Source organism: Perca fluviatilis, chromosome 4 (assembly GCF_010015445.1).
Source record: "Perca fluviatilis chromosome 4, GENO_Pfluv_1.0, whole genome shotgun sequence".
Taxonomy (NCBI): Eukaryota; Metazoa; Chordata; class Actinopteri; order Perciformes; family Percidae; genus Perca; species Perca fluviatilis.
In genome coordinates this window covers 5,603,599-5,619,461 of record NC_053115.1, presented here as the reverse complement: position 1 = coordinate 5,619,461, position 15,863 = coordinate 5,603,599, and the positions used below count along the sequence as shown (strand labels likewise).

General features: G+C 42.3%; 1 protein-coding gene across 2 annotated transcripts in view; it reads right to left on the bottom strand.

The window, feature by feature from the left end:
* The window catches only part of cntn3b (contactin 3b), a 55,044-nt gene extending 45,592 nt beyond the window's left edge, over positions 1-9,452 (bottom strand). Inside the window, exons 1-3 of one of the 2 annotated variants that reach the window (XM_039798207.1) lie at positions 9,052-9,452; positions 2,663-2,798; positions 293-428 (exon numbers count right to left, since the gene is read on the bottom strand). In XM_039798207.1, the coding sequence (XP_039654141.1) occupies positions 293-428; positions 2,663-2,717 (191 nt within the window). In that variant the 5' untranslated portion in view covers positions 2,718-2,798; positions 9,052-9,452. Of the gene's footprint in view, positions 1-292; positions 449-2,662; positions 2,799-9,051 lie in introns of those variants that run through there. The other variant, XM_039798206.1, reaches the window with a different exon arrangement.
* Between the last annotated feature and the right edge of the window lie 6,411 nt (positions 9,453-15,863).

Genomic DNA, 15,863 nt, shown 5'->3' with positions numbered 1-15,863 from the left:
AATTAGAAATGGATGCTCAATTAAGCAGTTGCTCTTTGAAGCCTCTCTCCTTCTTCTTTTTTTTGGATGGTGCGTAATCTCTCTCCAGCATTTATGTGCCTGAAAACGTTCTTTAATAGATCAATAGCAATCAGCGCTATCTGTACCCTCTTTGATTTCCGTGGATGCAATAAGGATTCACAAGCAATTAAGCAGCAATGGATTTTCACCAAGTGATGTGGATATGGAGCCAAAGCAGGTAGACGGTTGAGCCGAGGCTTGTGGTGTATGTAGCTTTGATGTGGTAATTTACCTGTACTGCGGAGGAGGGCTCCCTTCTGCCTCGCACGTGATGGTAGCCTGCTGGTCTGGGGAGTTGATCGGTAAAATGAGGTCACTTGGCTCCGTCCTCCATCTTGGCCCTTGAAATATGACATCCTCTGTACAGGCTGGGGAAAGGGGAGAAAGTCTATAGTAGTACAAGACAGAAAAAGTGTCTCTTTGACCTCAAGAAAAAAACACTGGAAAAATACAGCAAAAGAGAGACTGTGTGGACAAATAGTTAATCTTGCTGAAATACAGCAACTTCCTGACCCTCAATGTATATTACTTTTTTCAATATACTGTCTTTCCATGGAAAAAAGCAAAGAAATGCATTAGGACATTCACCAAGATGTGTACACCATTTGCTTGTATTGCATCAAGAAGAGCAAGTCCCACTTATCCTTGTTAGGCATTAACTGCTAACGCTGACTTATTAGGTATCTGTTTTTGTTTCAGTTAAGCCTGACACTGGAATAGTGAAGAGAAAACACTGACCACGGCACTCATGTGTATTTACTCAAATTTGCAGGCGAGGCCTGTAGTGCCAGGCCTTACTGTGTTGATGTATCATCATGATAAATCATCATATTGTTGCTACAGTACTCTCCAATATAATTAATTTCTCTGCTTAAAAACTCCCATGTTAAAATGCAAATACATAAAAAATAATGCAAATTTGTCATGTATAATGTGTTAATTACTGCGTAAATATTTAGCTGGCTAAGTGGTTTGAGAGAGTTAAATGCAGGTGCAGAGCTCACATATACTGAATAACACAACTAAACTGAGATTTTCAGTGTCAATTACTTGCCATAAACAATATGATAATGATGGATAATACTGTAATAGTTGAGGACTAAAGTTGAGCACTATAGTCTACAATAGATGACTACTGATGTAGAAAGACAGTTTTCATATATTAATGATTCCCTGTAAGTGACAGGGTTGATGAATAAAGCAAAATGAGTTATTTTCAGAACATCTATGTCATATACTTCACATGCACCGGTTAATTGAGGCCATAAGGATGCACTCATCTGCCAGCAGCTTAAAAGGAAAGGCTGTGGAACACAATCTGGTACTAAATGAAAGCAGAGTCAACAGACGGCCAGAGTAGGCCTAATTAATATCCTACTGCTAACATATTGCAGCGTGTGGCTAGCATTTCTACATGTGGTTTAAACCTGTAATAATGTGTCAAGGAATGAACACATACTGCACTTGAGAAACAAGACATGACAACGACTCAGTGATGGTTGTTCAGAAATATGGAGAAGTTGGAATTAGCTTTGAACCAAAGTAGAGCAAAAAAAAGTTACATTTGGGATACATCTGAAACTGTCAAATTTCAAAAACCTTTGTTGTAGAACAATCAATTCATAAATGATCAAACAACTAGCATAACATCAAATTCATTCACCTCACAGTTTGGTTTAACAAGCTCTCCCTTAAGTGAATTTGAATAACAGGCTATCATCTAAGGTGTCAGTGTATTTTGTGAGGATCCCGAATGTAAAGCCAGGCAAGATATCCCTTCAGATGTCACAATGATTATTATCATCTGTAGTGATTTTGAAGGGTTTCCATCACAACACTGAATAAGAACTAGCACCTATAGGCAGCAACCAAGGCCTTGTTAAAAACACTCGGCCGCTAGGAAGGTGAGACTGCTTGGATCTGGGTCCCTAGAGTACTGGGCATGAATTACCAATGAGCCAATTTGAATAACATTCATTGGGATTTACAATGTCATTTGAACAAGGGTTGACATTCTGGTAGAGAGTCTGAAGTGTGCTTCTCCTGCTCAAATCCCAGGTGGCCACACAAGGGCAGAATAAGGTATGGTGACAAGTAGATTGTGCTAAAATGCGGGGCTGGATTCATTGCATGGACCCTGATAATGATCTGGACAGACCATAAACAGGAATGGGATTGGACTCCCAGTCGTGCCTGACAGTGTAATGTAAATGTGCAGCAGGACACCGCTCTAGGGAGCGGTGAAGGACATCATGCTAGAACGCTGTATGTAATGACTGCAACTTAATCGGTGTAACCTTTTTGGTGGAAAAGAAGAGATTTTGTTTCTGAGGTTATTTATTTACTGTTCCGATTCTGTCTCTATCTCACTAATGGATGAAACTCCACTTTTCATACAAACGCTGCTTTCTAAGAGTGAAATGCTATTAATAACCTCTAACCTTACAGACGTGCAATTAGTGTGTGAGATTGTAGAGTAACACAAAAAAAGCACAGCAGTAACATTATCCTGTAATGAATATGCATTAATAAACACAAATGTATGAGAGAATTTGTCGTGGCATAAACAAGTGCGGTGAGACTTAAATTTAAAATATCTTACCTGCAAGGCATCCAGTGATTGATAGCAGAACAATTTGTTTCCATGGTAACATCATCTTTAGTTGCTGAGGGCTATTAAGACTCTCATCCAATTGCGTATGAATGGAATGCTCTCCCTTGAATGCAATAATTTTAATCTGAAGGGAGAAGTAATTATGGATGTGATTAAAATATGACATTTTGATCCAAATACGACAAGCATTCATCAGCAAAAAACATGATTATAGCCCTGCTAAGCTACATAATTGGTTCTTATTATTTGGGAGATTATGTAAGTGAAGAGAAAGTGAATCCTGAGGAAGTAAAATAAGGGATTGTGGAGGAGGGGAAGAGAAACCTGAGAATACAAACAGGCGGTGCAATTTTCAGGTGGCACAGAAGAAACAGCTGCTAAATGGGTATGTTTTCATCATAAGTGAGGAAGGAAATGATTGACCTCAAAAGATACTTCTCTCTTCCAATTTGACTATCAATAGGAGCTGGCAGAATGTGTACCAGCAATGCCACTTCATACTTACAAATACAAACGGTTTGTTTGGTAGCCGACTGAATGTAAGCAAGCTGACTGTTTTCATTTTTTATACACACACATCATTCCCTTAGATCAACAGAAAATACAGGAAGGCTACATACTAAAACATCACAAATGGTATAGTTCATTGTCAGCTATTAGCTTTGACTGTCGTAAAAAGATATAACTGTAATTGTCAACCTATGCCTTTTTCTACCAAGGTATTTATCCCTTTAAAGGGGCGCAACGATTTAACATATCAAGCTTAGTTAACTTCTAAGCCTGTGAAAACAGTTGCATGTCTCCTGTCTGAGACAATGACTCTGACTCATAAGCAGTGTTTGCATCAGGAGAATCCAGTGTCGGGCAGTACTGCTTACCTGATTAATGCATTACAACAGTGTGATTACTTTTATAATTTAAAAAGTAGTGTAAGGGGCTAAATTTTAAAATTCACTAATTCATTGCTTACTAATCTCAGTAAAGCTGTTACTTTAACAGTGTGGGGGTGGGCTTGTTTGCTGTTTAACTAGGAGAATTTTGAGTTCAACACCACAGATGGAAAAATCGTGGATAAAGCTTTTGATTCTGTAAAGTGCAATCTCGACTTAGTCACCCAGGTAAAGCAGAAGAGGTACGGCAAATAAATGGAACATCAATTCTAAAACAGGTGCTATTAACCTACTTTGATTGTTGTCAAATAAGTTAAAACAAATAATGTGTCAGCTCTAATTAATTTGTCATTGCTTTTGTCCCAATAGGACTAAACAGCTTCATTTATCTGTGCATGTGGTGGCTTTGGAGTTGTTAAAAGTGCTCATATTACTCTCATTTAGAGGTTCATAATTGTATTTAGAGGTTGTACCAGAAGAGGTTTATGTGGTTTTAATAAAAAAATTAAAAAAAACACTATATTTTTGGCTGCAGCTCCTCTTTTCAGCTCTCTGTTTTAGCTACCGAGTGAGGCATCACACTTCTGTTCCATCTCTGTTGGGAGTCGCACATGCGCAGTACCTAGGTAAGGACTACTAGCCAGTCAGAAGCAGAGTATGAGGGTGTGCCCTGACAGTACCTAGGTAAGGACTACTAGTCAGTCAGAATCAGAGTATGAGGACATGCCCTGACAGTACCTAGGTAAGGACTACTAGCCAGGCATACCACGTTAGCAGCTAGGCGAGCATTATAAGATGTGTTACAAAGTGACGCCCATTCATCACGGAAGTAAAGGCTGGACTACAATAGAGCTGTTTGGAGCAGTTTGTGAACAGTGTTTTCTGTTGGAGATGGTAAGTCCCTTTGGGGGGGACTTTGGGCTTTTTCACTTTGTAAACCTACAACGTGCACAAAAAAGATATGTAACACAATAAAGGAAAGGGGAAAAGCCAAAGGCGTAATATGAGCACTTTAAAGGAGCTGTGCTGAGTGAATAAAAGTAATGTAACAAGTAAAGTAACTAAATACTTTTGCTGTTGAGTGATTGGTAAAGTGATGTAATTACTTTTCCAATGAGTAGTAAGTAATTCATTAGGACAGTAACTTCCCCAACACTGCTTAAAACAAAAAAGCCTGCGTTACATGCTGCTCATGTGAAGTAGAAAATATGCTTATGGTTTCATTATGGGAAATGTAGGATCCAGTGGTTTTAGAGCTTGACCCAATGAGTATGATAAAAGTGAGGATATCTCGGCCTCTGACACACAGATTTTGACCATTCCTTTTTAATCTGAATCTTCTGGGTTCCGAAACATTGTGGAAACATAATACGTAATAGCTGGAGCACCCCTTTAATATCCCTGGTTGTATTAGGCCATTGCTGGCAATGCTGCAAATAAATTAGTAAATAAATTATATATATATATATATATACACACACAGTTATAGTGTGATAGAAGATTCACTCAAAGGCTGATCATCCATAAACTGCTGCATCAGATATCCCATCTAACCAGTGATCAATGACCTCAAACTTTTCTTATGAGGAGGTGGAGCGAAGAGCTCTAAGACTGTAATTGCAGTATCAGTGGGACAGGAGGGGCTTTGCTCAAACCCTGACCTACATCACAGTAAGTGGAAACTGATACGGCTCTCAGGATTAGGAATTCAAGCCAACCCCTCATCCTTACAACACGACCCTGTTATGTGGATTAACCCAGGGCTATCTTTGGAATTCTTCAAACATACTAACCACTCACTTGTTTCACCAACTTGTAACTGTAGGATTGTGGCTGGAGTTTGACATGAAAACCATGGCTACGTAATCCTGTGGAGGAGTATGAAACATGCAAATACCGTGGTGCTGAGCAGACACAATAGAAGGGGGATCATCCCATTTGCCTGAACACAATTTACTGGCTAATGTTGGCTTAACTTGACTGTCCTGGTGCCAGTAATTCCAGTGCCAGTCCTCATCTGGAGTAATTTCAGACACAGTGAGAGATTCAGAGTGGATTTCCTGATGTCTTTCAAAATGTAGGAGGCGTTTTGCCACTCTACAAACCCATCGCATTGGATTACACGGTTTGAGATTCTACTGTAGAGAAAAAAAAAATTGTGTGCTGCATTTTTCAGTTTGAGTCCAGTATTAACCGCCATCCGCTTTCTGGAGGATTCAAACTCGTCATCCCAACCCATCAGTCCTAAGAGCCTCAAGATCCTGAGAGGAAAATCTCTTCGAAAAGTCGTTCTTTGCAAGTTGTGTGTTACGCAGTCCATGGCACAGTGTCTCTGCTGATATGATGGATGTTTGCCCCTGAGCACAGCTTCATTCTGCAGTCTGTAAAACCTGCAGTGACATTTTCATTTTTGAACGTTTTTCTTCTTAGTTGATTTGTGTCTGAAATATGGGTTTATTAAAAGGCCCAATACATGCCAGTTTTTCGAGCCATTGTGTATGAAGGGTGTGTCACCCTGCCTTGAAGAATTTCATTTCCAGCAGGCGGCTTTTCAGTGGCTCTCTATGGAGAGCTTAAGTTTCTCATGATGCTCCAAAAGCCATTTCAGAGCAGCTAAAAATTGAAGAAAGAATTGTATCAATTCTGACCTTCAAAGAGCTGCACCAGTGTTAAACATTAAGCAGCTGCTTATGCTGAAGCTTTAGAAAATCCAAAGGAAAAAGAAAAAATTAACTGAACGGAAAACAAGTCTTTCTGTCCTTTTGCGGAGATGAAGGTGACATTTTCTTTCTTTGTCTTTCTCAACTGAAATGATGAGCAAAAGATTGCTCTTCCAAATGTAATGAGACATCACACTTTCACCTCCACAGAAGTTAAACCTAATAGAAATCATTGGCTAAATGCATTCCAGAATAAATTAGATGACTTCTTGGTTAGCAGGGCTGTTGTTTGGCACATAATTGATATGAAAGGTGGTTAAAGGCATCCACCCCCATCCCCGAAGACTGCATAATTGCACAAGAATCCAATAAGGGAGGGAGGAAAGGAGAGTTTCTATCATAGGGGTGTGCACGCTCAAGGCCTGTAGTCACATCACAAGGGGTACACAGAGCTGGGAGATGGAGATATACAGTACAAGCAAAAAAAAAACTCACTGTGTCCAAATTGAACACCAGTGGCACAATGGGTATGCATTCACTACAGTATATGATGCACTCATTGCACTAAGTTATTGTCTTTATGACTATCTGCTGCCATCTGCATTAAATCACTCAGCAAGAGAACCTGGGAGACAAGGATCCGCCACCAGGGACGGACTCAATCTGAATGCACAGCTGCTCTGTGTTTTTTCGCCAATGAATTCACAATCAACGGCCTCCTAATTTACTCTGACTAACTGACGACCTGCACAACTCTATTTCACATGAGCCAAGGAGGATAGAAAATAAAATAAGTGAAGTGATTAACAAATAAAGGCAGAGCTTAATGTCTGTATTTCATGGCTTGTAAAATGAGAAGAAGAAGCAAAGTAGGAGTAATTGTTCGGTATTGATTGCGTCATAACTCTGCATTATCGTAGAGGAGTGAGTAATGCTTCCCATGGCAAATTATGTATTAAGGTTTCAAATAGAAAGGCATCTCATGTAATCGCCCCCCCACAACCCGATCTCAACAGCTGTTACATTAACATTCATGAAAGTATTGCTTGAATGAATATTATCTCCTGAGATGATTCCTTACATTTCATTTCAAGCAGCCTTGCAGGCTAAAAAAGAAAAAAAAAAAGAGTAGCCACTTCACACATTTAACTGACGCATGCATGGATAAGACTGGTCTGTGTAAGAACTGTGACTATGTCACTTATGAATGCTGGGGAAAAGCATGTACATGTAGCAATAAACAGATGAGGGAGCTCCATGTCATGTGAATAAATATGTCTGCTTGTGAAATGTTACTCAAAAGTAGAGCAGGGACATTATAGCACGTCATGATCAACATGAGAGTTTTCACACAAAATACATAACACTGTAATTTGACACTCACGTATAACATATTAAATATCTGTTTACCCGTTAGAAACATCTGGGCAGGACACTCTGCAGATGTTATACAGCTGTGTATTTTCATGCGAAAAATCACTGAATCCCTGGAAGAAGGCAGGACGCCCCCAGTGACTCTCTCCTACGTTAAACACGGCTGCATCCCTCAGCTGCTGCCTAACGCAGGGCAGGAGAGTAAGTGCACTTAAAAGAGAGGGGAGCAGCGATCCATTTCTCAACCCCATCATCAGCCAGGCACATCCCGAGATCCTCATCCTAGATACAGCCACACATGACTGGAGGTCAAGGATGAGGAGCAGGAGACACTCAAGGCAGCCTCTTTACACTTTCACAAATTTTTTTTTGCCATTCAATCAATTCCTCAGCCTTTCCCGGAAAAGAAACTGGCTGTACAATATCATTGCCACTGGTTCAATCAAAAGAGGGTTTCTGCAAAGCAAATGCTGCTACAAACTCATGCATAGAATAATTCACTTGCATGGCTTCAAAGACATATTTCACCTCTCGTTTGGCCACTGCTCAAAATATGTGCAAAGGATCTATAAATAAACATGAGTAGAGGGGAGAACGATTACAATCCCTGCTGAATAGTAGCAGACTTTGAAGATGGAGAAGGCTGAGTATTTTTCTCTCACTGTTAAGATAAGATAAGATCAACTTTATTGTCCTTTTTGCAGTTTGGGTGAAAAATAAAAAAAAGAACACTTGAGTGCAGACCACTGGTGGCCAAATATTTGCTTTCCCACAAAAATGATATTGAAGCTGAGCTGGTGCAATAAAGAATTTAATAGGCCTTATATTCCTAAACTGCAACTATCATAATCCTGTGAGATTTTTTTTTTAGAAAGATTCTATACAAATATTAGAATGTTATGGTGTTAAATGACATAAAATCACAATTAAAAAAAAGAATCCACGAGTTTAAACTCTTTTTCTCTGCAGATACTAAAATGATTGCCTTAAACAAGTTGGGGAGAGAGCTTTCCACCAGGGGGGCAGTCCTGATGCTGTTTCTCTGTGTGACTGAGCAGAGCAGCACCATATGGACTCGGTCCTAGATGAGGGAAATGAGCCTTTACAGTAGAAATCCCAGTTGGACCATCCAAACCGTTTGAGACTCGTCTAGAAACGCAATCATCGGCATCATGCATGCGTGACCACGATCATGCACACTCCGTCTCTCTGCCCTTATCTCCGATATTAGATGAAGACATCTCGCCACAGGGATATGGCTTTTTTGAGGTTATTTTATTTTGCTCTGATTCAAATTAACTTGGATTCGCTACTGTTTTTTTTTTTCTTCTGCAAAGCAAAAGGTAGCAAACTTAGCAGCACACCGTTCTTTACACATTTAAATGCAAAGGCAGGAAAAAAAAAACGTGCAAACATGCCACTGATTATTTCTGGTCGGATATAGGCTACTTACTTGATATAGGATGCATTGTTTTCCTCTTCATTAAACTGCTTTGATTGTAATTCCAGCGTCCCTTAGATGTGTTATCTGTGGCTCTGATGAGCGGCTTACATTTCTCACAGAAACTCTTGTCTCTCTCAGAAGCCAAAGAAGAGATTGCTGCTCTCTGCTCCAGCAGTGTTTGCGCTCTGCTCTTAATTTCTGCTCCGTCTATTAAGTGCGTCTCTCGGTGCTCGAGGACGGGACTGAACAGTCGCCCCTACCTCGGTAAATTCCACAATAAGTGAGTTTTTGTCTTGTTGAGGATGATACTGCGCCGGGATGCTCCTCGACCTCGTCGTTTTACACTCCACAAGCGGTGCCTCTGAGCGGAGACTCACATTGTGCGCATCCCCGGGCTCTGCTCTCTTTGTACGCAGGAAGAAGCGCCCACTGGTGACGCGTGAAAACACCCATCGCAGCACAGTAATGCGCCACCAGCCTATGGGCACCTGCCGTTCCTTTGCTTAAGTGAGTGCACGTTTGATCTCGGGATATATGTTGTTTTAAAGAGCAGAGATCAAGAGGGAATTCGCAGGAATATTTTTTTGGAATCATATGGTTAAAAAAAAAAAAAGAGTAGACACATTTATACTATCCTAACTACTGTAAACTGCCTAATGCATCCTCTCACTGTAATAAACGTCCTATAGTATTTTGATGGTGAATTGATGCAGGGATTTTGCATTATGGCATGTAATGAATTTTCTTCTGCGGATCAATGGAAGAAGGGGGAAGGATACAAAAAAAGTGATGTGCATTAGTGAAACTGACCCACAAGAGGTTTTTATAAATCAAATAAAAACATCAAGAGTCATCTTTATTATATTTGAAAAAAGCCCACATGCTGTATTCTTCAGCCTGAGCCTTTATAGTGTGAGACACCGTGAAGCACTGCTGCACTTAAAAGTACAGCATAGAAAGATATGAGACCACACAGGGCACTTTTCAAATAGGGGTGTCACCTAAATGAAACAGAATTGATTTCATGAAGTAATTATACCCCCTCCCCCCCCCACACACACACCCACATATCCTTTTAACCCTTGTGTGGTGTTCATATTTTTGTTACACAGCCAATGTTCCCGGGTCTGGTGGACCCACCACATTATTAGGCTTTTAAATCAATACAGCCATAACAATTTATGTAAAAATACTTAATAGATGTTTACTTTAGCTCAATTACCAATTATATATACATCATTTATGGTTTATATTTGCAATTTAAACCTGCAAGATCACATTTATGATCATATGATACATTTCGTTCTTTGTGAGAAAACAAGGAAATTCAATTATAAAAAAGGTAAACAAAAATAGAAACCAGATTTTTGTGCTTATTTCTTAGAACTTAATCAGAACAGGTGAAAGTGCTTGCAATGTAACAATTCTGTAACTATGTGTGGGAATAGCAGGTGCAGAAAGACAACATAGTTTCATAGCACCTACATTTCAATACACTCGGGTCCAGTAGACCCGAACACCTCATATGTAATGTAAGTTATGCGTAGAGGGGGGTGTACCGTGTGCAGTCATTGAAAATAAGTTATTTTTATGTTCTTCACAGAAAATGAAGCACGGCCAATGAGTTTGAGTTAGAATAAATAATAAATAGTATAATTATTTTGCAAACATTGAAAACGGGTTCCACAGACCTGAACACCATACAAGGGTGAAAGTCTCCTGCAATGGCATTCAGTCCCATGCTTTGTACAGTACAAAGACATGGGCTAATACTATGGGATTCTTACTATTTACATCTGCACTACAATTTTCTTGTTTTTACAAAATCCTGTGACCGTAAAACTATTATTAAGTGTTCTTTGTTTGGAAAATGCTCTGTCCCCAAAACTGAGGAGGTTGGACTTTTGGATACAGAGGAGACCAGCTGAGGTGGATCTGAGGGACCGTGAGGGTTGGTACGGGAGAGGAGGTCAGTGAGGTATGAGGGGGCCAGATGGTGGAGGGCTTTGTAGGTGAGGACCAGGATTTTGTAGGTGATCCGGTGGGAGATGGGAAGCCAGTGGAGTTGTTTTAGGACTGGAGTGATGTGGTGCCAGGATTTGGAGCGGGTGATGAGTCGGGCGGCTGAGTTCTGGACCAGTTGGAGTCGGTTGATGTTGGTAGAGCTGATGCCGAGGAGAAGTGAGTTGCAGTAGTCCAGTCGGGAGGAGATGAAGGCGTGAATGAGTCTTTCAGCAGCGGGGGATGTGAGAGAGGGTCTGATTGTGGCGATGTTGCGGAGATTAAAGAAAGAAGTTTTAATGACTTGACGGATGTGAGGCTCAAGGGAGAGGGTAGAATCAAAGATAACGCCAAGGTTGCAGGTCTGGGGAGATGGGGAGACAATGGTGCCGTCGATGGTGAGAGTGGGGTTATTGATTTTGCTGAGTGTGGATTTGGAGCCTATGAGGAGGAATTCTGTTTTGTTGCTGTTGAGTTTGAGGAAGTTGTGTTGCATCCAGGTTTTAATAGCTGACAGACAGGAGTTGATGTGGGAGAGGGGAGGATTGTGGGGGGATATGATGCTGAGGTAGAGCTGGGTGTCTTCGGCATAGCAGTGGAAGTCCAGGTTGAAGTGGCGGAGTATCTGACCAAGAGGGAGGATGTAGATGATGAAGAGGAGGGGGCCGAGTACGGAGCCTTGGGGAACACCTTGAGTGACCGTGGCTGTGACAGAGGTGTGGTTATGGAGAGAGATGAAGTGGGATCTGTTGGATAGGTAGGAGTGGAGCCAGCTGAGTGCAGTACCTTCGATACCGAGGTCTTTGAGTCTGGTGAGCAGGATGTTATGGTTCACGGTATCGAAGGCTGCACTCAGGTCGAGGAGGATGAGGATGTTGAGGGAACCGGTGTCAGCAGAGGTGAGGAGGTCGTTGAGGACTTTGAGGAGAGCGGATTCTGTGTTGTGGAGGGGGCGAAAACCAGATTGGAGAGGTTCAAATTGGTTATTGGCATGAAGATGGGTTTGTAGTTGTGAGGCGACTATGCGTTCCAGAGTTTTAGACAGAAAGGGGAGGTTGGATATTGGGCGGTAGTTGTTGAGGGAGGAGGGATCCAGACCAGGTTTTTTAAGGATTGGGGTGACAGCGGCAGTTTTGAAAGCAGAGGGGACAGTTCCAAGGGACAGTGAGGAGTTGAAGAGGTTAGTGAGGTAGGGGCATAGGACTGGGAGGCAGGACTTCAGGAGTGGAGTAGGGAGGGGGTCAAGGGAGCAGGTAGTGGGTTTGGAAGAGCTGATGAGTTTGGAGATTTCAGGAGGAGTGACCGGGTCAAACTGGGAGAGGAGGCAGTGTGGAGGAGGGGTCGGGAGGTCAGGAGGGATGGGGAGAGGAGGGGCCATGGTAGGTGCTGGAGTAGATACTGGGTTACAGATTTTTGATCATTATTGGTGCTTATTTCTTAGAACTTAATCAGAACAGGTGAAAGTGCTTGCAATGTAACAATTCTGTAACTATGTATGGGAATAGCAGGTGCAGAAAGACAACATAGTTTCATAGCACCTACATTTAAATACACTCGGGTCTAGTAGACCCGAACACCTCATATGTAATAGTTATGCGTAGAGGGGGGTGTACCGTGTGCAGTCATTGAAAATAAGTTATTTTTATGTTCTTCACAGAAAATGAAGCACGGCCAATGAGTTTGAGTTAGAATAAATAATAAATAGCATAATTATTTTGCAAACATTGAAAACGGGTTCCACAGACCTGAACACCATACAAGGGTGAAAGTCTCCTGCAATGGCATTCAGTCCCATGCTTTGTACAGTACAAAGACATGGGCTAATACTATGGGATTCTTACTATTTACATCTGCGCTACAATTTTCTTGTTTTTACAAAATCCTGTGACCGTAGAGACCGTAGAGATTTGTAAATGAGATTGGTTTTGTCAGTGAAAAAGTGGAGGAATGAGTTGCAGCGATCCGGAGTAGAGGTAGGGAGGCTGTTGGTCCGAGGCTTGATGAAGTTGTTCATTGTGGAGAAGAGGGTTCTGGGGTTTTGGCAGGGGACGGTGAGGATGGTGGAGAGGTAGGCAGATTTGGCAGCAATGAGGGAATCTTTGTAGGCAGTGAGGTGGAGTTTATAGGCTTCATGATGGACTGTGAGGGATGATTTCTTTGTCAGATGTCAGGCCTGGGGTTGGAGAAGGGATGGTGAAACGTATCAGTTTGTGATCAGAGAGGGGAAAGAGGCATGGATAAAGGTCGAGCACCGGTTGGTTAGTGGAGCAGACCAGGTCGAGGATGTGTCCTTTGTCATGGGTGGGGAATGTGACATGTTGGGTGAGAGAGAAGTTATCCAGTAAAATGGTGAATTCTGATGAGAGCTTGCAGGTGGGGGAGTCCATGTGGATGTTTAAGTCACCGAGTAGCAGCAGATGTGGAGAGAGAGATGAGGCTAGTGTGAGGAGTTCAGTAAAATCAGAGAGGTAGGAGGGATTTGGTTTAGGTGGCAGGTAAATGAGGATGACTGTCATGGAGGAAAGAGCTTTGAAGGCGAGATATTCAAACGATGATACTGAGGGGAGGCTGAGTTCTGTGATCCGGAAGTTCTGATTGAAAATGGAGGTGAGGCCACCTCCACGGCGGGAGGGGCGGGGTTTGCAGATGTAGTTGTAGCCAGGGGGGGATGCTTGGTTGAGGGAGAAGTCGTTGGGTTGTTGCCAGGTTTCAGTGAGCAGAAGGGAGTCCAGAGTGTTGTCGAGGATTAGTTCATGGAGGGCGGGCTTTATTGTTGAGCGATCGGGTGTTGAGGAGGGCAAAGTTGGCATGGTGAGAGGGTGGTGGGATGGGGGCAGGCTGGAGAGATCTGAGATTGTCCCAGTTAGCAGTGCGGGTGGTCGGTGGGGTGTGGGGGTATTACAGTTGAGGGGGGACAGTGAGCCGATTTGCAAATGATTGGAGAGTATGATTAAGTGTATGTGAAGTGGGGAAAGCACTGTAGTCCAGTCCGTGTTTTCTGTTCAGCCTGACGGTGCATTCAGCCCTATGTGATCCAGTGGGTGAAGCGTTCTGATGACGTGAGACAGGTGCGACAGAGCGTGCAGGTGACCAGATGGATGGAATGGATTGTCCGTGGTGGAAGAAAACAAACTTGCGGCGAGAGCTTCTGTGGATGTAATGGGGTCGACGTAGAAGTCCGAGCTGTTTGATGACTGGGATGCAGGATGGAATGGAGTAGTTGAGTTCGACCAGTTGCAGAGTTGAATATTTTAACATGATGCCGAGCGGAGGGACTGAGAGCTCTGTGATAGCGATTAGCCGGGGGGTAGGAGTACAGAGGTTGATGAATGATGTGAGTGCCAAAATAATCCACAGCATGACAGGAGGAGATGAATGTCTAGTCTCGGTCGCGGCTCGCATCTGGTGGAGGTTGCCTGTGAGAAGGAGGTCAGCAATCGGGTTAGCCGCTGTAGCAGCTAGGATTAGCCGCCACGCGTTTGGTGAACGGGGGCAGCCAGCTAGCGGCTAACCGACGAGGCGATAGTCCGGTCGAGGAGCCCAGGCGGCTTGGGGAACCAGCTGAGAGACTGTCCAGAGGTAGGGGGTACAGCGAATATGAACAAACACAAGAGAATAGCATACGGAGAAGCGACGAATAACCAGCGCCAGCGTCCTCTTAAGTCAATTCCTCACTTGGAGAAAGGCTGTCAGAGCATGCACTGATTTATTGGATCTAAAACAAAATGTGTGCCTGTCCCCATTTGAAAGACGCACATGGTTTAGTCCACTCCTGCTGTAGGGTGGACAAAAACACTTTTGCCTCCAAACTTTTTACGTCCAAATGTCATTGGGCCGGTTCTAAAGCTTTTTGAACTTTATTCTGCAAATAAAATGTGATTCGAGTGCGGTCTTATTTCTTTGTCTTTTATTGTGAAATGCAGTAATACAGTAACCATTTCCCAGTGTAGGTGGCAGAGTAGGATGGCTTTCCACCATCATCTTCTCCCCAGGGTATAAGACCTGAAAACCTGTAACGTATCGATTTTGTGATTACAGCTTGTTGTGCTGCCCCAAGTGGCCAAAAGTATTGCTACATATGTAGAAAGTGTATCTAGAAATGCACGTAATAATGAAAGTAATCGCCAATAATCTCTATGAACAGTAAGACCAGAAGAATTATCACGTACAGTAGGTTACTTATTTAACCCACCATGTTGTGTATATCCTTGATTTATAACCATGAGGAAGTGAATCAGACTTTTCACCCTCAATGCAGATACTGAAATACATCTGATACCGATAACCCATATCATCATTCATCATTATACTGAATAATTGATTGAGCCCATTCTTTTTGGGGTCAATTGGCAAAATTGACCAAGATTTCCTCCCAATGGAGATATCTCACAGGAGAAGAAGCACACACAGTTGAAATGCCTGGCTTTGATTTCTGATATGTGAAGAAATTCAGTGGCAATGCAACATGATCACAACCTTTTTCCAGGGTGATATAGTGCGGTCTGTATCCAAGTAGCCCAAACAATAGTGGAACCAAACGTGTAAAGCTACTTTTCATTACATATCAATAAAAATAGATCTGCCACTTCAGCTTTTTCAGCCATTTCATCCACAACAATCTACTGGATGGCAGTTTGTAATTCTTATGTTGGCAGCCACGGTGAAAGGGTCGGTGTCACTTCTTCTTAAAAGTGGATATCTTTTTCAAAACCCTTTATAAGCTTTGCCAGCAGTTTTCTTTCAAGTTAAGGGAGAAGCCTAAAGGACACACGGTCGTGAAAAAGAAAAAGAAAAGAAAGTAAAATAGGCAAAGAAGAGGA